General features: G+C 42.4%; 1 protein-coding gene across 1 annotated transcript in view; it reads left to right on the top strand.

The window, feature by feature from the left end:
* The window catches only part of ANTXRL (ANTXR like), a 58,306-nt gene extending 34,593 nt beyond the window's left edge, over nucleotides 1-23,713 (top strand). Inside the window, exons 15-18 of the mRNA XM_010411242.4 lie at nucleotides 1,392-1,490; nucleotides 2,533-2,700; nucleotides 3,848-3,928; nucleotides 18,617-23,713. Coding sequence (XP_010409544.1) covers nucleotides 1,392-1,490; nucleotides 2,533-2,700; nucleotides 3,848-3,928; nucleotides 18,617-18,847 — 579 coding nt within the window. The 3' untranslated portion in view covers nucleotides 18,848-23,713. The remainder of the gene's footprint in view (nucleotides 1-1,391; nucleotides 1,491-2,532; nucleotides 2,701-3,847; nucleotides 3,929-18,616) is intronic.
* Nucleotides 23,714-24,454: the final 741 nt, after the last annotated feature.

Genomic DNA, 24,454 nt, shown 5'->3' on the forward strand with positions numbered 1-24,454 from the left:
CAAAATAAAAAGGTAAACCAAAGTCAAACCACAACCATAAAAAACCCAAACCCAAACTCCCCTTACTGCATAATGCAAATTTCAACTCTAGTCTTGCCTGGCCATACTAAAGAATTTATTGGAGGAACTGACCCATTGAACCGTAGCTGAGACACCACATGTCACTGAATAACTTATGGAAATACCTTTCTCAAAGGCATAACCTAAGAGGTAAATACAAACAAACAAAAATTAAAGTCTGGTTTTAAAAAGCTATTATTGTCTTTTGGGCTCTTAATTCCTTTTACTTTCTAACAGAAACATGTAGGGCAATTTTGAGAAAATGCCATCTAGTCATGTAACAGTAATTCATGTCTCTCTATAGTATTAGGATTTCACTTGTTTTTTTTGTTTTTTTAATTAAAAAGTAAGTTAAAAAGTAATGTTTCTAGAAACATACCTGTGCTAATGAGGAGTAGCAGAGAACCCTGTGCATGGCCAGTCCAAGAGTGGCATGCACATCTGCATATCAGCATGAGGTACAGTCATCTGAGGAATGAAGAAAATACTGTAGGAGGCTTGTTGTGCCCTTTGCTCAGCTGTGTGTGTACTTGGAGAGTGTCAGGCTGTGACTTTCAGGTGCCTCAACTTAGTGTAATAACACAGAGTCTGAGAAATCCCAGTTACTTCTCTTGGCTCAAGATGTAAAGATGTCTTGCTAAACCAGAACTATTTGCCAGCTTTTAGTTAAGCAAGAACAGAAGAATGAACCTAAAGTTAATTCCTGATTCAGGCACTCACATGTTCCAGAAAAATAATCTTCAGTCTTTATAATTGCTCTGGTTCTGATCTCCCTGACAATTGTTAGATGCTTCTGTCTGAACTGTATTCCAAATTGTACAGCCTGAGCCAGACTGCACAAAGCATCAAATAATGTAGAATAACTGGTTAGAGCTGCCCTGACAAAAAGGTCTGATGCACATGTTAGAAAACTCAACAGTGGTTGCTTTTCTTTCCTCTGTTGATGACATTAAGTTCTAACAGTGCAATTAATGAATTATTTCTTTGGGCTAACTCATCACTACATTTTCTGCATAGCACAGTGGCAAGCCAGTATAGTGTACAATTCATCTGCACTTTGCCTTTCCTTACAGATCAGTACGGATTTTGGAGCTCAATGCATATTTGACTGAACAAAAGCAGCCTGGAGAGAGGAATAGGCAATCCTCTCTGGCTTCCCCAGTTAAAATTGCAGCTGCAGAGACAAGAGACTTTTTTGATTTTTGTCAGCAAATAAGCATAACATGCAAAGCCAGGTATCCAAGGATTGGACCATAGGATGTTCAGCTGTTTCCCACAGTTTATGCTTTTTATGTGAGAACAGCAGTAATATCTCCCTGTCTTTCCCACAGGACTCAGATGATGAAGATGGATTGCCAAAGAAGAAGTGGCCAACTGTGGATGCATCTTACTATGGAGGTCGAGGTGTTGGTGGGATTAAGAGGATGGAGGTATTTGGCTTATTGTTAGTGTTATAAACCCCAGCACATTTAATTAAAATTGTACCACTATGTTTTTATGTGATTTTTGAAGAGGACTGGAGACTGGGATTTAATCAGGGCTTGTCCACCTAATTTGCACCTGCTGTCCAAGTAACAGGCATCAAACTGCTATTTGCATGAATAATTAAATCAATCTATCATTATGAGCCAGAGAAAATTTGCAGGTTAAGAAATGAGATAAGCACCAAAAGAAGTTTTAACTTAGTGAATCAAACCCTTTGGTGCAGTTGCATCCAGTTCTCTTGTCAGAGGAAATTCAGGGAATGCTACACTGGCTTTATATTTGAGGGTGCTGTCTATGCAGTGCCTGGTTTCTATGTAAGAGAAGGCTTCTCAGAAAGTTTCTGCAAGACTGCAGATGAAGTATTGCATCTTAATATTCTTAACCATTTTCCTTGGAAGAATTTTAATCTTGATGCTGAGAATGTATACTGACAGTGATACCATGGATCATATATTGCTCTTGAATGCAGAGTCACTTTTCTGCTTGAGCTAAGTCCAACAACAAAATCAGATATTAGGATATTAGATACTGGGAAAAATTTCTTCAGTGAAAGGGTGGTTAGGAGTTGCAAAGGCTGTCCAGGGAAGTGATGGAATCACCATCCCTGGAAGTGTTGAAAAGGTATGTGGATGTGGCGCTTGAGATGCAGTTTAGTGGTGCTGTGGGTTAACTCAATCGTCTTAGAGGTCCTACCAACCTTAATGATTCTCATCTGCCCCAGATGCTGTGAATTCCCACATCTTAGATGTGGGATGTGCAGATGACTGGAATGTGCAAAGGCTAGTAGTTCCAGCAGTTTTTGAGTGAGACTATTTTATTCTTAAATGTGTATTTCTGATTATGGTGGGAGTTTGGTGCTTTCATAAATTTGACTTTATTCCTGGTAGCACTTGGTCATCTGATAGGAACTAGAACCAATATCTGGGAAACCACCTGCTGGTGGGGACTGTTGAAGTGTCTTCTTACAGTGTGCTCTCCTGACATCAGGTGCGATGGGGAGACAAGGGGTCAACAGAGGAAGGAGCAAAATTGGAAAAACCCAAAAATGCTATTATCAAGTTGCCAGAACAGGAGTATGAGCCATGGGAACCCAAGCCGAAGAAGCCCCATGTGAGAAAACCACCTTCCCAGCGAAAATGGTACACTCCAATCAAGGTAATGTGTCTGACCTTCCCTTTTACCAAGCCTCTCATGTCATGTAAGATACTTCCCATGTAAGATCTTCATGTAAGATCCCACTTCCTTAGCACAGCCTTTCTTTCAGCAGAGCCTATTTGGAAAAGTGGCCATTAATCCTCACCTTTGCCTGGTTTTGGAACACGTGTTTCACTTGGCACTGTGTTGCCATACTTTTTTGAGAAGAGTAGAGGGTATGAACAGAGATCTTCCTTTCCTCAGCTCACACTCTTTTTGGGTACTCTTGCTTGGGTTGCAACAGCAGATCTCTTGAACCTTAGGGAGGGCAGATGCTGTTTTGTGCCATCTCAAGGCAGTCTAGAAGAGGATCAGATAAAGTGCAGAGTCCTTGCTTTGACTGCATTGTGGCTAAGGGCTTGGGTTGGGATCCAGCTCTGTTTCTCCCTAGTTCAGCCACAAGACAGTAGTGTTTGATTTTTGGGCAAGTCATGCAGTCTCTATATTTTCATCCCCAATTCTCCCCTGTCATTATAATATCTGGTGTTTCAATGTCTTTTAATGTATGTATCCTCACACAACCCTAAAGGAAGGGAAGAACTGTTATCTCTGCTTACAGAGAAGGAAGGTGGAGGGCTGGCATAGTCAAGGCTGCAGCATACCATGCTCATCCCAGGAATCTATGGCCATGTCCCAAAACAGTGCTTTGTGGAATGAGTTCCCCCCCCCTCCTTACTCATAGATCAATTAAACAGTGCTTGAATTTGTCTGGAAAGCATCTGTGAATTTTTATAGCCTGCCTAGGTAGGTATTCTTGTAGTTGTTTATCCATACTTCAGTTCTCTTCCCATCTGTACTGTACTTTTGTTCTGCCTTTTGTAACAAGTGACACCTGTCTAATTATGCCTCTTAAGGGATTTGTTCACATTAAACTACTCTCATCCTCACTGCACATTGGGTATTTGGCTCACTGCATGTTGCGCATTTGTTACCCCACTGGGGTTCTTCTGGTTGTCCAGATAAACAGTGACAGAGAGCAAGGGTACAGGACCAGTGTGTGTGCAGACAGCTTAATACAGAAAACCTATACCAATCCACCTGTAGTTTAATCTCATGCTATTTTCACCACACTTCTTGCTCATATATTCTTTTTTTTTTTTAATTGCAGGGTAAACTTGATGCACTGTGGGCTTTGGTTCGACGAGGCTATGACCAAGTCTCCCTTATGAGACCACAGCCAGGGGATAAGGTAAGGTGTCTCAAATGCACTAGTATTTGAAAGCTAAAAGCTAAAAATTTTTAATGTTTCTTGGATTTAATAACGGATTTCAATGATTGAGAAATCATGAGTGGTACAGATGATGAAAACACAAATTATGGCAAGGTTAATTGAGAACAAGTTGGTGTTGAATTCTGTGCAGACGCATTTCTCAGTCATCTCCTATACATAGGCAGGGAGTATCTCCTGCCTTGGTGAAGTCTATTGGCCAAAAGTAGGTCAGGAGTAGATTCCTCCTGGGAGGAAGCAGGGAGTTTGTGCTTTTCAGAGCCACAAAGATGTCTGTGTACTGTCCCTGGGTCACTGGCAATAGCTTAGTTCAGAGCTCTCAGTTTCCCCGTGTGAGCCTGGCACTGTTATGATTGTCTCTATTTTGTTATTCTGAGGGGACAACTCCCTAAGAATTGAGTGCTGCTGCTTTGAGCTGTTTCACCATCAAGGTTTTGCTTTCTGCAATGCTTCTTTGTAACATGAGTACTAAGCAGACACAACAGCATCTTTCTCTCCCCTGTGGGCAGAGTCCATACATTTAATCACCTTGGCTCTCAGGTATTACAGAGTTACAGCAATAGGGTCCATAAAGTGCTTTTTTGGGGATAGAACTGGTGCAGACACCCAGGCTTGTTTGCCTGGGTAGCTTTCACACCTAATGACAGACTTTCAAAGTAGCTCTAATTTGCATCGGCTAGGGCAGTAAGTTGCATGCCTCTTGCTTTTGGTAAAATATTGTTATGCCATTTGTCTAGTCATTAACCAAACATACTGCATCAGTATTTAAAGTTTAATCTCTTCCATTTTTCTTTTGGCACATAAGGAAACTAAGAGAACAAACCCAGCTTTTTATACTACTTTGTAAAATGGTCTTAAATGTTTTACTAAGCTGCATTTTTAAGGCAGCTGTGCATGAGACACCTTATTTACTTTTTAAGCACGATCTAGAGCTTCTGAATAGGCTCTTTAGGTCCAGCTGTATTTTGATAGCACTAACATTGTATAATATGAATCTATCCTCTGCCTTTCACTCTCTTGGCTGGGTCATTTCTATTGGTGCAGAGCACAACAGAGCTTCTGTTAGCCAGCATGGTCAAGAAACAGACAGGGGGCTGGCTGAGAACAGGGATCCTCAGTTCCTCGCCTTCCAGCTCTGCTGTGGGGAGAAAAAGGGGCTGAAAAGAGGCAATGTAAAACAGCAAGCTGAAGGATTATTGTATTGGGGATAACATAAGAAAAATCAAATGTACATCTGGGAAATAGGGTGGAAAGAATCCTATTGAGCCAGATCCAGTGGAATCATAGAATCGTCTGTGTTCCCTGGCCTGTGAAATTAACTGAGGCTGAAGAGTATTGAAAGTGAAACAAGAAAATAACTAGACAACTTTCTGCTGTTAAAAAAAAGACGACATCACAGGCCTATATTTCATGGAGAAAACTAGCACATAGAGGAGCAAGTTTATTATTTATTTTTTGGGTAACTTCTCTAGTAGCACTCCCTCAGTAGCTAATTGACTCCTTGTAAGTTAGGTTTTTGTTGGGGGATGTGTATAAATACACCTGTATGTGCATGTAAGTAAATGTGAGGATAGACACGTGTGCACACTCATCTTTGTGGCTGAAGAACTGGGAGATCAGGTCAGTGCTGGGAGTGACCAGCAGCACGGAGAGCTTGGAGCTCTGGCAGCCCCAGGAGCAAGGCCACAGCTCTGCTCGCCTCAGCCCAGACAGGACAAGGTCCCTCCTTGTCCAGCTGTGCTGGCAGCGGTCAGAGGATTTAGCTTGGGCTTGGGGAGACATGAATGTTCAGCCTGACATGCCTTGGTGCATGGTGTTCTTCCAGACTGTGCCATCCAGAGGCCAGGGACTGTGTGGTGATCTTGGAGTGAGAGGTTGCTTTGGTTTGTGTGGTTTTGAAGGATTGGGGTGGAGGAACAGGGGAAAGAGTTCTTGGTGAGGTCTAAGTGTGACTTTTTTGTTTTATTTTAAAGTCATTTCATAACTGTCTTGATTGTCCAGGAAAACTTAGAGCTTAGAAAGCAAAAGGAACACAATTTAGCTCTGTTTTGGGAGTGACATTTGGATTCATAACTTGGAAAATTCCTAAATTTGAAGTTCCCAGAATCAAATTATTTCCTTTATACTTCCAGGGATTACAAGAGATATAGGTTGTTTCCCACTGGAACAAGATTCACTGAAGTTACATTTCTGAATTTCTGTTTCAAGTTTACCTCCATTCTAAAAAAAGTTTTCATTTTCCATTTTTACTGCTTCAGTTGGGCATATATTCCTTTTTGCAGCCATTGGATGAAATGATAGCAAGCCACTTTTTTCTGCATAATGAAAATACTCATTAGGGAGAAGAGAACATCCACAGGACATGGAGAAAAATATTTTTTACAAGGATTTAGGTACAGGGGGAAGATGAAAATGGATTTTTTTAATATATAGATATATATTTTTCACATTAAAATGATCTTTAGAAACTCTTTTGAAAAGTGTAACTTCTTCATCATTTGAAAATTAATACAGTGATTTGGGAGTTTTTCTCTCCCTCAGAAACCTGAAGAATACTTGTAGAAAAACCTTCTGATAGTTTTGTTGGTTTTGGTATATTCACCAATATATCTGGCTTTGTCACAGAGAAGCAAAAGCCTGTTACACTTTTTGACAGCTGTTCAGCATCTTCCCCCACAACGCAGGCCTCTTCTTTGGATCTGCAAACCATACAGCAAAGGCAGCATTGCTATCCCAGATTTCTAAATCATGACTTCTTACCCATTCCCATCATGAAGTGAAGTTAAAAAAAGTCACTGTTTGTATATTTTTGACTCTTCATGTGGGGAGGCCCATTCCAGAGTGTTTGTGAGAACCTTGCAGTAGAAATATGGGCTGAAGCCTGTGTGCAGCAATACAGGGCTGACAGCTGCAAGGGGTTTCTGTTGTCCTTTCCTCTGCATGAGCAGGTCTGCTGTCCATCAATCTATTTGTCTTCCTTCATCATGGTCCTGTTGCCATTCCGCATCCTGCTCTTTTCCTTACCTGTGTCCTTTTGTGGTTTCTTCCTCATTTTCTCTCTTAATTCTTGTTTGCATGCCCCTCCCCTTGATGAGACAGACTGGTTCCCTGCAGTCCTGTCTTTGGGAGCAATGGGTTGGTCCCCAGCCTCCTTACCCTGTTCCTCTCATGCTGCAGGACCTGAGCTGCTGGTGGCATCATGCTCTGGCCTATAGCCTTGTTGCAGAGCTGGCTGAAGCTCTCAGAGTTCCCCTGCCCTGGCTCATGTCTTCCATGAACTTATCAAGAAAAGGATCTCAGGATGGATGATTCATCAGTATTAGGCAGGACTGTATTAATAGGACTGTATTAATCCTTGTGAAAATCACAGGAGCTTTTTGGAACTGCCTATTTAAAGAAAACCAGCCAAGCACAAGCTCTGGTGCTCCTTCTCCTTGTGTGCCCACAGTGTTTTGCTTGGCTCTTACAGGCAGCTCCTCCTCTCGGTTTCCATTAGAGGTCGTATCATAGCACCACCACTGAAATTTATGAGTTTGGCAAATACCTCAGTACAGGGTCACAGGATCTTGCTCACTTGACTTCCTCAGGTCACCTCTAGCAGGAATTTCTGTGTTGCACCAGGATGGGGCAACAAGGGATAAACACACTTAGCTCTACCCCATCATTAGCAGCTAGGCTGTTATTTGTGGCATGGAGTTTTGCTGAGCTCTCCGACAGCATCAGCAGAGGAGTGAAGCGATGAAAAAGGCCTAGTGGCTCTGTGGTGGATTGCTGGGCTTTCTGCCTTGCTGGAATATACAAAGGTGAAGCCTTCACAGGCATTTGTGCTACTGCTGCAGTGATGGAGCCCTTAGAGCTAGGCTGTTCTTCTCTTCTTCCTCAGAAATTATGTCTTAGAGGACCAGCAGTCACTCTTTTGGCCCAAGAAATGGATTGACAGTTCTGAGGTGGGGACACTGCTCATCTGGCCTCAGGGAGTATGTCAGAGTATCTATATGGCCTGATGGGGCTGTGTGCTGCTCAAGATGTTCAGATTTCCTTGAAGACTTTCCCATCACTGTGTTGGTGTCCTTCTGAGCTTGGTTCTGAGCTTGCAGCAGCTGATGTAAAAGTGGGAGTTTGGGAAATAATAGTGTCTGGCTATCTTGAAATATTTCATACAAACAAACCACAGTAGCTGGTGGGGCAGGTTGTCAGTGGTCTCTGCAAAAGGTAAGTTTCAAGCTCCTCCCCTTGGCCTCATAGTTTAAAAGTGGGCTGTTACCAGTGGCAGCAGGTCAACACTGAAAGCCCCGGTATGTGCAGAGAGAAAGGGGAGGTGCTTTGGTCTGTTAGTTGCTGCTTTCTGCAATTCTGTTCCATTTTGCTTCTCAGCACATACTGATTGATTCAGGAAATTCTTAGAGGCTCAGTTTACCAAAAGCCTTGACTAAAAGCCCAACATTTTTCCCCTCAGGCAGAATCGATCATTTATTTGAAAGACTTAAAACGTGATCTCTCCTTATTGTCACTGAAAATTTTGTAGCTGCAGCAGAGAGGGAGAGTGTAGACTGGATTTTGCTGTCACCATCCCCTTGTATACCTACGGGACTTTACTTAGAGAAAAGCAATGCCTTAGTAGTATTACCCTGCAGTTTGTACATGTAAAGCCCTTTCCTGGGGAAGGGGACTGGAAGCAGGCTGTTGTACAAAAATATGAGAGCCTTTTTGCCTTTTTCTTTTCCATAAAACTGAGATTAATATGCTGCTGTGCAGCCAAAAATGTCACAAACTATGAGCTGATGGTCATTTTAGAAGACAGAACTTCTGGATCCTTTCAAGTTCCCACCCTTGAGTTACAGTGTGACTTTGAACAAGGCATAGCAGCTGGAATTTTAAACGGCAGCCTTTGAAATGAGGAGTATGTGGGTTCCTTATTCTGTGCATCCCTTTCAGGGTGATCACTCTTAGTCTGATGGGTTTGTTAAAGCTCGGGAGGTCTGATTACCCTCAAATTTTGAGTGATTCCTTGTAATGCTGACCATGACATCTATGTGCCTTAGTTTTCCTAACAACAAAATAATCCTGAGAACACAGTATTTATCTTCCTTACAGCTGTGAGGTTTAGTGCTCTGCCAGGCACTTGGGACTCCTTAGATGAATCATGGGACACCAAGCTTACGGATTATTAATGACTAGTAATTACTCTCTAGCTGCTACTTACAGGTGGTCAGCAGCTTGAATGCAGCCCACAGTGATGGCAGCACCCGCCTGTCACGCCACGGTGGCTGCCCACATACTGGTGCTATTTGGAGCTCATTCTAATTACTTCTCTTCAAGACCAAGTAATGGCTTTTAATAGGCTTGCCTGCCGTTTGCTTGGAGATGTGTTGTAATCACCTATGTAACAACGGGCAGAGCTACAGGGGGTGCTGGAAAAGCAGCACTGAGCTCCCTCAGACTGTAGTCATCAGCGGCTGCTGCCTGGTCCTGGGGCTTTTCTCCCTTTGCTTAACCTTTCTGGAGCCAATCACCTTCACAAGCTCCTGAAAAGTGAAAGAGGTGAGGACATTGCCTGCCACAGCAGGTGATCTCCTTTCTTGCAATGCTAATGGCCAGACACTCTGAGCTGAGCAAACCTTTGAAAAATGAGAGGAGTTGTACTTGGGATTTTTTCTACTGCTGGGGGACAGGCCACTGACTGCTGAGGTGACACCAGGGTGTGTATTAATGGAGTTGCTAGGAGAGAGGTGGCAATGGGGTGCTCATGGAAAAGATGCAGAGCTGTTACCTGATAGCATGGTCAAGCTGCATAGGGGAAGCATGGCAGGGATTCATTTGCACAGCGTTAGGTCGCTAGCATACCTGAAATGGGACAGAGAGAGTTCCATGTTAGGACTTTGGTCCTTGAGTTGCTTTTCTAGTGTGTTCATTCTTAGACAGAATAAGGTGGTTGTGTCCCAAGGCAATATGCTATTCAATTTAACATAGGAGCTTTTGGGGGAGGAGAGGTTTTCTGTGCTTTATCAACAGGCCAGCACTGATAATGAACTGTGTGAGTCCTGTCCCGGGAGAAGAAAATCCTTGTGAGATAAGCACAGGGGAAGCTGAGAACTGTGGATTTACCATCTACTTGCTCTAGGTAGCAGTAGAGCCATTTAAGGGCCAGTTACCCAGAGAAGCATTGGGGATAATTGTATCTGTTTCCAGACTCTACACAAAGAGGCAGCCTGTCTGTGTGCTGGGCCAGGAACTTATATTTTTGGCTGAGGCAACGAAAAATAATAACCATTTCCACCAAAAATCTGAGTCTCCATCATTATTCTGTACCCTAGTCAGGTGAATAACATTGTGCTATTCCCCTGTGCACACAATAATCCCAGCTTGCTCCTGAGAGACCATCAAATAATTCACCCAGGAAAGCATGATGACACTTAATTGCAGTTTGAGCAAGACCAGTTATGGTCCTTTGTGGCATAGTTTGCTGCTCCCAGCAAGCCACCAATACCTCAAGGCTGAGGCTGTTGCACCCAGCAGATGTTTGTTGCTTTTGTTGCTATGCTCCAAAGCCCTCCTCATTCTAGGAGATGGACAAATGCAATGTCCTCTTCCCTGAAAACACGAAAGTAAAGAGGAAAATCTTTTGCAAACCAACCACTGTTGTTTTTTTTCCTTGAACCTCATTCTAGTCTGGTCAGCATTCAAGTGTGGAAATGTGTGGTGCTGTGGTTAAAACAAGGGATGTGAGTCATGAGTCCTGAACTTGTAAATACCATTTTTTTTTCCCCCTGCATAACCTTGAGTAGATGACATGACCTGACAGTGGCTCTCCTTGCTTCCTCCACTCTGGGACCCTCATCCATAAAAGCTGTCAGAAGGCAGCAAATCACATGTTGTGAGTGCAGGTTTAGGTTAAGATATTTTTCTGAGGTTTGGGTGGGATTTGGTCTGGCATGATGGCACTTTGAGATTGGTACTGAATATAAAGTGTACCTGATAGACCTTAACTTTGATTATGCCCCGTGTTACTCTGTTCTGCTTCCTTTGTCACTTCAGCTTTTTTAGGGCTCAGAATCAACAGGCTTTGTTATGGACCTGCACTGTGCATTACTTCAGCCACAGCCTCAACAGGGTCCAAGACATGTGATGTTTTGTGCATTCCTGCAAGATATCTTGTGACTCTGGCCATTCTTTCAGGAGGTGTCTGTAGCCCATTGCTGCACTTCCTTGCTGAGGCAGGGCTGGAAGCAGCGTGCAGTTCCCTGCTGAACTGGAGTGTGATGCATATTGTTTGAATAGCCCTGTCTTCAATACTGGCTGGGTTCTCCATGTCTCTTTCCTTGTCCGCCTAAGCTGAAAAAGTGGCATGAGAGAGCTGGACAGTGGGGATGTGTTCAGCACAAAGTTTATTTTGCTGAAGGGCACTGGTCCTAGTTTAAAAGTGTGATTTCCCTGGCTGAGCTACTCCTCCCTCAGATTCCTCATTATTGTCTACTTTCTCCAGTGGTAAATTGGAAGTAACCCCCTTCTCTTCCGTGTATTCCTGCACTGGTCTTCAACCTAACTGAGCAGAGTGCTCCCAGAAGACCCATCCCTTGTTTTAAGTGGCACTGTGCACAGCTGGGACTGTGAACTGGGGTATAGTGTCAGCAGATGTGTGTCTGGGGAAACTATCAGTACTTGATTGTATTCATCTCAGTATTCTGATAAAAGAAACTACAGTAGCCTGGGATACTGCTGCTATTAATCTTATTGCAAAAAACAGTTCCTGCTTTAATTGCCCAGTAGAATTGAACACCATTTTCCCTGTTACTATCTTTATTTTGATTAAAAGTTGTTCCTCTAGATGGTCTGTAAATGTTTTTTTCATGTTAGTAGAATTAGCTGAAGTTGAAAATATACCCTTGAAAGTCTCAATGTTTTCCATTTTTGTTTTGAAACACCTTTTCTGTCTGAAATTCAAAGATGGTTTGAAATTAACAACACATGTTTCAAGCCTGAATTAAATTTATTTTGACATACTTGTTTTACCTGAAAAATGAAGACTTTTGGTTGCTGTTGACTTCTCCTTTGGCCAGCAAGTGAACCGAAAGATGGCTTTTATTGCTGCTGTTATGTGCAGTGCATGCCATGGGTCTGTTTGTGAGTTTGCCCTGGCAACCTACCTCCCTTGGTCCCTGGGGGATCCCTGGATGGGATTATCACACATTTAGTGTCAAAAGAAGTGCTCCTATGCTCTCTCATCCCTTCCCCACCCCATAAATCCTATTTTCTCCGCTATTTGGCCCCCATAGCCAGGATATCTGAGGGCATACTGGACTTCTGAAGGTTTTCTTCTCCCAGCTTATTTACAAAACAAGGCTGGTCCCACTTTGCCTCTATGAGGGGCTCAGGCATCTTGCCTAAGCTTTTCTGGCAGCAATGTCAGCCATGCCTCAGCCAAGACAATAGGTTTTATCCTGAGTGTGTCATCAGCCCAAGACATTGTTTAGCTGTGTGTCACTGTCACCATGTGCTCAGCTCCCGTCCATGTGCAGGATCTCCTTGTTTGAGACTTGGGAGTCAGAGTTCATGAGGCAGGCATTAACTTCCTGTGCTGTCTCCATGGTGCTGTACCAGCGAGCCAGGGTTTGTGGGTGGTTTAGTTTGGTTGCTAAAAAGAGAAAAGCATAGATTTACTTACAAGAGGGCTTTTGTGGACTTTGTGAAGGATTCACATGTGCCTCAGCTGCTTCTATCTCTGCCCCTTCCTGTGTCAGGACGTGCATCCTGTTTAAAGTTGGGTTACCTCCCACATCTTAAAGCTCAGCCTAATTCCTTTTGCAATGAGCAGCATGTTGAGTGAGCCCAGTAGGTTACACCTCTTGGTAGCACCGCCTTGCTCATGCTGTGCTGTAAACAGAGTTTTCTGCTAGTGCTAGGTTCATCCTTGGGCATTTGCATTAATCATTTTGTAATTTTCTATTGGAGTTTATGTGATGTACCTAAGGGCATTACAGGGTCCTCACTGTTACAGTGAGTGATTCACAACCCACAGTGCAGTGATTTCTTTCCCCTCCAATAACTCCATCATAGAAGGGAGGGAACAAAAGTGATAGGAGTTTGCTTATAAAGAGGCCAGATAATACACTGGGAAAAGAATGGGCTGAACTTATTTTCCTTTTTAAAAGCAACAGAAAAGGAAATAATTACATTCTCATAGTTGGACACTGCCACTTTACTGGACCTTACTTTTAAAACCCTCCTCTCTTCAGTCAACCCCATTTTCTCTTATCTCTTCATAGTTTTGGGTTACCGTCATTATAAGCATCAGTGCTGAGCTGCCAAATAGATTCCCAGAAAATTGTTTTGTACAAGAGAGGACTTATTAAACTGGAAGATATGTATGAGAGTCAGGTTATTATGCAAATAAATATTTTAACCTGATGATATTTAATATTTTGATTTGAGTCCTAATAACTTAAAATGGCTCAATATAAAAATTAATTACAATTTCATAAAATAATTGTTAATGATTAATTAAATAACCATCATATAAATAATTTTTATACTTGTACTTTAATCATTAAATAATATAATTAGAAAATAATTATGAATTACATATTTATTGACCTGAAAGTATGATCCGTCACCAAACTGGTGATATGGGAATCTCTGACACTTCCAATACTTTATTTTTCAACATAAAAATGACATCTGAGTCACAGATGTAAGAACAGGAGTTGGTAAAAGTAACTTGTATGTGCCTGGAAACCAGGCAGCCTTGGGTTTTACATGACAGACTGTTTCAGCAGCTCACTAATTTCTAGCCTGTATGCTGCAGGGTAATCAGTGCAATTCCCAGGAAATCCGTGAAGGTTTTAATGAGCCGTGACATGTTGAGCGCACAGTCAGCGTGAAGCAGTGCAGTGTGAGGAAGCTCTTGGCAAAGGCTGATGCACATAGATCCTGGCTCCTGAGGAGCCAGCTGCTAATCCTGACACTCGCCCAGGGAACTCAGCTATTGGGAGCTCTGTACCACCTTGCTTCATCTCTTTCACTATACAAGTGTTGTATCCATAAGCTACCTCTGATAAATAAATTTGCTAAATGGGTTTCCCATACTGGCTGGTTTGGGATACTCTGTGTAGGTGTTTCTGCTAGAACGCTCTTGTTCTTTGTTAGAGGACAGGGTAATCCCTAATTTTGCCAAGATTCAATTTTTCCAGAAGTCACTTATCTTAAAGGTGTACATCCCATTGTTTTCTGGGTGTGTGGATCAAAGCCTTCACTTAGCTAAAGTGATTATAACTTTTTGTATGTGCCCCCACTTGCAGTTTTGTAAGTAGCATAAAAGCCTGAATCTGTTCTTTTGAGATTCACATTTTTATGCTGAACTATTGATCGATATTTAGGAAGTGAAACTACATGCTGGTGACCCAGGTGACTCATCCCAGTGACATACATAAACAAAATTGGAGAGAGAGCCCAAGGAAATTATGTTCATTTTGGATTTCAGCATCCTAAATAACACTTTTATGTAAAAATAATAAATAATAATTTAATACTTCCTTACTAGGAGGAACTTTGTTTTTAATTTGGTGGTCTAGAGTTTTGAATGGCCATGCTTAGATTTTAAAGGACTTATTTTAATCCATTTTAAAATGCAAGTATCATATTCTTACAAGGTCAAAGACAAGAAAATTCAGTAAACTAACTCTTTTTCAGTCAGATACCCACCTCTGCAAATCCAAATTGCAGCACTGGGACTCTGTAAGCCAAACAAAGAGCGAATGGAAAATCAAGCGAAATTTATTACAGGAAGGATGTCTTTTATTAGGTCAACTAATGTAGCTAAAAATAAGAAACTGGCATACTTATGTGTACACAAATACTGACATGCACAGACACAAAACTGGATTTGATTTTTGTTAAACACCAATGCATATATTAAAATGAAGAGAGAAAAGGGACAGCTACTGGCAGATGGCCTGGATTTTTAAAATTCTTTCTGCTGATGTGCTCCTAGTATCATGGGTGAAGAGACTTCCCCATGGCACTCTTTGAATTACCTGGATTCTTTAACAGTCATTTCTGTCAGTTGAAAACTTGCTGAGTAGTAGCTAAAGATTTTGGGGAAATGAGTGCTGGGGCCTGATGTACTGAGCACTGTGATGAAGATAGCCCAGCAACATGATGCAGTGGCTTTCAGGAGGTTCCTCCCTTCCTGCCCCCCTTAAACCACACACAAAAACACATCCTAGGTGGTCGAGGAGACTTTGCCTACAAGTACAAAGTGGCTGAATTGCACATGTGATTGTTACACTGGGATAAAAGCTGGAGTCGGGACAAGGGCAGGTCCCACTGCTTCAGTATTTGTACTTTTTGAAAAGCCAATTTGGCAAGCAGCATAACAAGAGACTAACAAGTGGATGGACATATGGGGAGGCAAAATAATTGTGCATTAGGAAGATGGTGCAGATGTGAGCTGAAGTAAGGGCGTAACTCCATATGGCACACTGCTGACCTTCGGTTGGTGCCTGAATGACAGTACGCGGTGTGGGTCGCAGCATCTGAGCACGGCTGCTTGGGGAGCGGGGCCCAGACCAGGCAGAACTGGATTCACACAGATCATCTGCCTCCTAGAAAACAATAAAGCAGCTCCCGACAGCTGTTGTGCCTGAGATCATCCTGGTATTGCTGCACCTTGCGCCTCTGACACCTTCCCTGAGACACTTAGTGTGTTCCATGCTTCTGGAAAAATATATATTATTCCCACTACTAAAGTGGTGGTGGTGGCTTCCTAGTCCTTTTTAATCCTCTGTGCAGGAAGAGCAGAGATAAGTGTGCAGGATACCTCATTTCTGTCCGTGTTGCCAGGGTTTAAAAGCCTTTTTATGCCTTTGGAGAGGAAATGACTTAATTCTTTCAAGCAGAGAATATTAAAAATCCTGTGGTTAGAATGTTTATTTGAGAAATTTCTTGGATTTTTTTATAAACTAACCCCAGAGGGATATGCATGTTAGGCAGAGTAACAGTGGCACTCTTATTAGGAAACTGATGTGTGGAGGGCTTAATTCTTCAACCTAGAAATCCTTTGACAAAACACACTTGATAAGTCCAAACTATCACTTATGATTTATTGTCATTTGTTTTTCCCTTTCCCTTTTCAGCTGTTAATCCCGACACTGGCTTAGAGTTCGGCCTCATTTTATCAATGGCTGCTTGAAGTGCTCAGGAGGATTTGCTCCAGTATTCACCAGAAGTCTTTGATATATGAGATTGTAGGCTAACACTGATAATCTTTTGTGAGGAAGTGTCACAATACATACATCGATCATCCAAGCCTCTGTCTGTCAGACTCTCTACACTCAACCGTATTTTTCATGACACAATGCAGCGCATGGCCTTTAAATTACCCATCTGTCTGACAAATCAGTGAGTGTGGCAGAAACTGGCAGCAGTTTGACGTCGCCTATCACTTTAACTGAAGTGAAAGTAATGCAAACAGATTTATGGGATCCCCTTTGATTATAGACTATGAATATATTTGGAATTGATGTTTGTGAGAGAGACACAACAGAGAGGCGGGAAAGGCTTGTAGGCAAAAACACCAGTGTTGGGCTTGCAGCTTTGCATTTACCGTGAGGGAGATTGTTCTGTCCTAAATTTTTCCCTCCCCATATGGTTTGTATTACTGAGCACCTCTGACCTTTTTTCCTTTTTTTTTCTTTCATCCTGAGTGATTATTTAGCTACTCTAAATCCATAATTTTATAAATATCAAAGCTGAGTTTTCTTAAATTAAGTTGATGTGCAGCTGTTAAATATATCTGTAACATTCATTGCATGTCAGCAAATACTGCCAAACGTCCAAGTGTGCTTTGAATACAGTGGAGCACAGCAGAAGACAAGTACCTGGCAAGGATGGCTGCTTACTGTGATGCAGATGAGGACTTGAGTTCTGTGATGGAGTAGAGCAAAGCATTGACTTGGTTTTTTTGATCCAATGGTTTATCTTTTTTGCAGAAGCAACCAAGACCTCGGCTTTTGCCTCTTGCCCACATGCAAAGGCTCTGGCCCCAGTATAGCATTGCCACGAACCCAGTTCACAATCAAAGTCTGCCATAGCAAGCCTGGATTTTTAGGAAGAGAGTTTTATCCTACTCATTGACGCAGTTGTTTAAGTGTAGAGGTGATGCTGAAAACTGAGACAGAGAACTACTGAGTATCTTGTGTAGGCAACAGCATGCCCAACAACTCATGCCTGCAGCTGAGCTCTGGAAGCCCAGAGCCATTCAGTCCAAGTAAGCGGTAGGGTGGTACCCTTTGGGTGTTAGCACATTTGTAGAATCATTTTCTGAGCTCTGGAGCTTACACAAGCTTCTTTCGAAATGCTGCTTGCCTTTCTTCAGAGAAGGTGTAGACTTAAGTGATGCCCCTTTTTTTAAAGAAATAGTTTTCATGAACAAAGGTGCAGGCATTGGAAGTCACTCAACAAAACAGTTGTGGTTCTGCTGTGATGGCTTTTGCTTGGTTTCCCGAGGAAATTGTGATTTGTGAGTTTGCCACAGAAACTCAGCCCATTCTCTAAACACCTTCAGAGTTTTCTTATGCCAGGCAGCGTTGAGCCAAGAGCAATCTGTGATTGGTGTGGGTTTTTGTATTCCTGCTGCAACAGCCTTTGGTAGCTGGGGAGGATCATGATCTGCAGCTGCTTAGCTTTGAGATAAGTTTCTATATTTGGAATCCTTCTCCTGAATTTGCTTGGGGGCTGTTGTCATAACCTTGAGCTGAATTTAGTTTGTTGATCCCAGCATGCAGCCTATCTGAGGTGTCCCACCGAGGTTACAATGTAGCTTTTGCATTACCCTGGCTGCTTGCCCCAGGAAAGGCTAGGTGGTCTTTGGGGTCTGTCTCTCTACCTCTTCCTGTCTGGAACTTGGTTAGTGGGAACCTGTGCAAAGCTTTATTTTGGCTAAAGGGCATATTAGCCCCTAGTGGACTAGGACACCCCCAGTGCTTGCTTTTTTCAAATCCAATCTACTCCTGTTTTAAAATCTCCACCCACAGTGCTCCCATCAGATCCTGCCTGCCTGCATCCCACATCCATCCTGAAAACACACTCACTGGAGGGCCCTGTGTGCAAGTCCCACGCTATGTTGGTGTTCCTGAGGGAAGCCACATCTATACTGGAGCACAGAAGACACACATACTATCCCGGTGTAATGTTCAAAGCACAGACATTAGCCAGGCTAGGATCACGGTGAAAATGAGAGCTACAGATTGTGTCTCTGTTAATGTTGCTGCTCTGGTATAATCCTGTAAGAGTTTTTTTCAAGCACAGTTTTGTCAGTCAAGGATCCCACCAAGGCAAGCATGACATAGGTGGAGCTGTCGCTTTAGGCATGTTCTGCATAGCTCTAGTAGCAGAGCAGAGACCGCATGGGATCACAGTCCCAATGTGGTCCCTTTTGGTTTAAGCCAGTCCTAAGCTATTCTCTATGTGCAGGAGCTCCGAAAATCAAGGGAAGTACGAGCTTTATTACAGCATGGTTTGAATGTCATGTCTAGGACCCAGTGAAGGATACTGATGAAATGTAGCCTGGCCCCTCTGCTTATAGTCCCTTTGACAAGCTGCTGATGAGTCAAAATACCTGCTTTTTAATAATGACTTCTTCTTCACCTCTAGGGAAGATGCATAAACTTCACTCGTGTGAAATCGGATGGAACCTCTGCCCCTCACAGCCCACCACCGAAGCTGTCAGGGCGTGACAATGCTCCCCTCAACAATGCTCCAAGGAATCCTTCCTCTCCTGTATCTCTGCAACCCCCTTCCAGGCAGCCACCTCCTGGACCGCCTCCTTCCCGAGCCCCTCCTGGACCTCCTCCTTCGCGCCCGCCCCCGCATCCCATGGCTTAGAGTGCAGCAAGACCTGATTGACAAAACATGTCTCTTTGCTGAACACAGCATATTTATTGAGTATTGGTTTACAGTTATCAGAATTTGTTGCTGGTCAGCAAAAAGAAAAAAAAAAGGAAAAAAGAAGAAAAAAATATTGCCAAGTGTCAATTTTAGTGTATGAATATATTTATACCACACGTGCTGAGTAAACATTCAGTGGATAGATTCAGAGCTATGGGGTATAGAAACAAACCAAAATGATCATCTAGATACAGTAGCAGCTTTTGTGTGTATACATTTGAAGATCTATTTAGATATGACATTGTCTGACTTGGTATGTCAGATCATTCACTAATAACTTTAGCCGGTACTCGTGCATCAGTGGCTTTGATAGCTGCCACCTGCAAGTTGGTTCAACATAGTTCATCGAGGAATTTGCTTTCTTTTCCCCAACAGTACTGCATCCAGATGTTAATATGGATCAACAATTGCAAAGATAACTTTCTGCCTTTTGTTCTGCAGGTGGAATTTCCATGGAAGTTTTGAGAAGCCTATAACAATAATGTGCTAACATGAGACTATGTGCCAATAATCTAGCTCAATGATCTATCATAGAAGAGGGATATATTTTTTTTACCTGGAAAAATCAGTTTTGAGCCTGCCATCTCTGCATATGTTTAGACTTGGTTGCATAGGATAACCACTGAAGGTGAGATACTCTTATCTAGAAATTCAGACTTTGTACAAGACTTGGGTTCAGATTTGTCCAAAGTTCAGAGGAATTTTGAGAAAAAGATTTTAGCTAGGTGTTTAGTTTTCATTTACAGAAAGCGTAGTCCAAAATGAAGCAAACATACACAGAATTTGAGCGTAGACACTGTAGTAAGCAAACAGCATGTATTGTTTATATCAGCAGCATTGAGGGACTGATTCTGTTGCTATTTGATTGGATAAATTTCCTTTTGATCTTACTGCCAGGAAGAATTCGATCCTTTTGTGATTCAAACATAAATTCCTCTTTGAGCAGCTCTTTCTTTAGACAGTACAGATCCCACTAATATGTAACCCTGCAGTCTACCTGTGGCTGAGAGGCATGGTGTGAAGAGTAAGAGCTTTTATCCCTGTTTTATATGCTTGGCTGCTCTCCCATGACCTCAATTCTGGGTGTCATCAGAAAGCGATGGGAGCGCCCATACAGAGGTGGGAATTTATGACGCGGGACTGTGGGTCAGCCCATTATTAGTGTTCATTTAGCAATACCTGAGTGGGTTGTGCCCAGAGCATTCCCTAGTGAATCAAAATAATACCTGAGCTTGCTTTTTCTCCACCACTACCTATTGTATTGGAGAAGAAACCTGTGCTGGTCTGCTTTGGCACTGGCTGTGTTTTTAGGATAGTTGTAGAAATAATGATATGTTGCGTTATGACAGAGCATATACCTATTTCTCCATCTGTGTGTGGGTGTGTAACACATCACAGTAGTTATTGGCACGTAAGTCTAAGATAAAACATTAACTGTATTGTGCAGTTGCTCCAGATTTAAGATGATCTCATGCAGTTGTTACAGGCATATAAAGTTGTACTGGTACAAACAGAAATCAAGCTTAATGTTTCCAGTGGAAGGCCCACTTGCAGAACACCACCAAGCTCTCATCAGTCTATGCTGATCACTGTGACATGCCGTGTGTATGCAGCTGAGGCTGTCAAACATAACTCAGAAGAACCACAGAGCCTCTTTCTCCTCTTGCACTGCTCTGCTCTCTTGAGCTTAGCTCTTACCTCATGTATATTGGTGCAGGTAGTGGAATCATGGTCGTGAGTGCCAGCTGGCCTTGGAGCTGTTCATAATTTAGGCCTGAGCCAGCAAAGCACTTCTGCATGGGTTAAAATGTCCTGCAGGTCAAGAGAAACTTCCTTATGCCCAAGTACTTTGCTGACCTGTGACTTCATTGTGATCAGAAAGGAGAATTGGGATGCACTCAACCCTATCCTCATTCTTTTTAGACACTTGAATAGGGTCTGCATAATTTGGTTACTAAGAATGAATTTCTGCTTGGAAGGGAAAGAAGAGTGTGCGTATGTGTGTGTGTGTGCCTGTGTTTGTGTGTGGGAACTGTGTAGGGTTTTGTTTCGTTTCTCTTGCTTTACAAAAATTGCTTGAGAGTTGCATTCCTATGAATGGAAAGGCCTTTTGCAGCCAGTGTGACACACAGTCATCACTTATCTCTGTTTCTTTCAATTGAAAGGTGAAAGTAAAACAAGTCCAATTTTCCACTACAGTTCTGGTGAAACTCTGCTTTTGACCCCAGTGAAAGGAACTGGATGACTGCAGTGAGAGGGCAGGGGGAAGGGTGGGGGAAGGTGCTTCACAAGCAGAGATCACAGATGGACATTATGTTGGTAATATGGAAACCCTGGAATAACCTTGCTGGGTCTAAGACCGTTTGTAATGTGTGTGTACAGTGAACCTAACAGCTTCTCACGTTGGTTGTATAAGAATAATTAGCCAGCAAATGCTAACTAGAAATTGAAATAGCAGAGGGCAATAAAACCAATTCCCACACTGGGACAAAACAGGGCATTAAAGCTTTAGCTGCTTGTGCGACTGGGGAAGACCACTGCTCTGTAGATGCCAAGTCTCTTATCAGCAGGCAGCAGTGAGATTGAAGCAGTGACTTGGTGGGTCAAGAGTTAACTTTAGCTAATGAAAAAGCAGATTTTGTCTTGTCTTGCACCTGTACAGATCTTGGGAGGGGTGAGTAGGGTTGACTATTTACTGTGATGTTAATGTTGGTAGAATCTGAATCACTGCCAGTGCCAATGGAGGTGTTGGCTTAGGGAGGGCTTCTCACAGTCACACATCCAACATTCCTGTTGTTTGCAGTTGAGGAGAATATTCTTCTTTGCTGGAATAGACAGTCTTGCAGAGATAACACATACTAACAATTCTGCACAACTTGCAAGTGCAGCAGAAATAGGAACAGTTTAGGCTTTGCCAAATCCCAGGTGAAGATTCATGTACGATAAAGCAGGAACCACCATGGATTTGAGAATTAGATTTGCCATAAATGGAATTTCCTGCATTCTCACTGTAAAAAAATTAAGCATTTGGTGTGTAACTCAAGTTTTGGCTGCAGCCTCCGTGACAGGGGCACTACAGATTTAGTTTGCCAGTAAAGCAGGAAGAGAAGGTGAACTTTTTTGCCTTAAACTGAATTGCCTTTGCAACGGTGGGAGCAGTGAATGTGCTGCACTGGCTACATAAAGGCCTTTGGTTGTATAGAAATGTACCTGTTTGCAGCGATCTCAGGCACTGTAACAGCACAGTAGGAGAAACTGGTTGCTATTTTATCATCTGTTGAGCTTGATCCTTACCTGGAATAAATCAAAATAGGCCAGCTGAAATCAAGGCACTAATATTGGTGTCCATCAGCTGAGAACTGTTTCAAAATAAATGAAGGGACAAGATCCCTCTAGCTGGCTCGATGTTTCAATGGTTTTTTTGGCACTCTTGTATATGTCAATTGTGATTACAGTAGTTACACTGCTAACAAATGTTCTCATGTGGGAGGGTTCCCATGTATTTTCCAGTATGTAGCATTATTTGACACTTGCAAAAAGTGAATATCTAATGTTTCCCCAAATCCTAGAGGAAAATGTGGATTCATGGGCCCTTGGGCTCACACTTAGTACAGATGTGAAATGACACAAGGTGCAAAGCAGCGGGGAGGGAAACTCTATGTGTTTAAACCTGATTCAGAACCACATTGACCAAAGCATATTTACAGCCATCTTTCAACCTCAGTGCATGTGTTGCCATCTGCGGGAGTAGCCTGCAGAGCAAACGGTCCTAAATAGAAAAAGAAAAAAAAAAAAAGGAAAAGAATCAGCTTCTCGTGTGAAAGAGTAAGCATAACAATGAATGACATTATTTCCTGAACTGTACCAGTTCAAATGCATGTGCACCTGGTGCTCCTAATGCTTTTTACTCCTGTTGGTCTTCAGACAACATGATCAGTAACATACTTTCTCTCTTTAATCGTTGCTGGTTTTATTGTTGTTACTTTGTTTTGTTGTGGTTTGTTTGGGTTTTTTTAAAGAAACATTTCACTGAGAAAACAGCCCTACTTCTGTAAATATAGAGTTTAATTTGGAGGAGACAGCACACTTCTGGATGTTACTGCTGGACAGTTATTTATTAAAAGGGGCTCAAGGTGAATAAATAGAGGTGGCTCAGGATACATGCATGCAAGTGTGATAATGCAGTATAGCATTTTCAGTTCTCTGTAGTTTTGGGGTAAGGGGAATTTTTGGGTCATCCTAGTTTTTGTAGAAGTTTGTTACTGGTATACTTTTGAATAATGCAGTAGAGATTCCTAACGTATAACAGTGCTTGAAAAAATGTGTAGATTACAATAGAATTTTCATTTGGGGGATGAGGAGAAGGGTAGTGAGGGAGAAATGTTTTAGGAAATGTTTCAGTTTTTACGGGGAAAAAATGTACTGTACTCAATTTTTAATTTTTTTGTTTGTTTAGAAAGATGTGGGTTTTTCGGAAACAGTGGGGGTGTGGGCTGATACACAGCTGGGGCATGGAGATGAGGGACAGAGGAGGTGGTAAGATTTTTGAGGGATAAAGAAGCTTTACATGGGGTGTGGGTTTGTTACTGGTACATGTGGTACAAATTTCTCTAACTGACATGCTGCTTCCGTGTTATAATCGCGTAACTTTCTGCGTTTTAGGGCGTGCTCTGTTTTTCTGAGAAAACCTTGCAAATGTAATGCCTGCATGCAAATGTGGGAGATGTAGACAAAATCTTATAATCTAACATAATGTAGTCTTAATGGCTTCAGAATCAACAATAAAAGTGCTTACTGGTTAAACACTACAAAGAATTTCATTGCAGGGTCATTTTAAGAGGGGATCTTAAAATGGGTATCTTCTTTCTAATCAGCTCAGCCATGTAATGGTCAGGAGAAAAATGTGGAGTTGGACTGTCAGAATTACCACTCTCGACTTGCTGCTAATTTAATTAGAGACAAGGGTATGTTCTGTGCCTCAGTTTCATGTTTCTAGGCTGAGAATTTTGATCTTTGCCTAATTCAAAGGTAAGCCATTGTTTTTTGAAACTGTGTAGAAATGCTGAGTAAATTGAGCTGGAGTCAGGGCTCAGATATTTATTAACACCTGGGGCAGAGCCTGAGCTAATTGCTGCTTTCTTGAAGTCATAGAACATGTAGACACAAAGTAAAATCCATGTGAGATAAAATGCCAGAGCTCAAGACTTTAACAAAGAGAAATTACATGGGAAATCCTACACCTCTGAAAGCGCTGGAGTCACCAGGCTTCAGACAAAACTACAGATTTTCAGTCCCTCCCTACTTCTAATGTTTCCTCTGTATCTGTTCCAGACCCACTGAGGATTGGGGGTGGAGGGCAGGAGGGCTGGGGGACATAAGATAGGCAAGAAGGTCAACAGGGGTAGGCCACAAAAATCTCCAACCCAAGCAGGCTGCAATTATGGGTAATCAAGGCTGCTGCAAAGCTGCTGAGCTGTGCTCTGCACTCAGTGTGCTCAGCATGGCAGCCACAGCCCTGTGTGCGAGGGGAAAGGAGGCTGGTCT

The sequence above is a fragment of the Corvus cornix genome, chromosome 6 (genome assembly GCF_000738735.6).
Source record: "Corvus cornix cornix isolate S_Up_H32 chromosome 6, ASM73873v5, whole genome shotgun sequence".
Classification (NCBI taxonomy): Eukaryota; Metazoa; Chordata; class Aves; order Passeriformes; family Corvidae; genus Corvus; species Corvus cornix.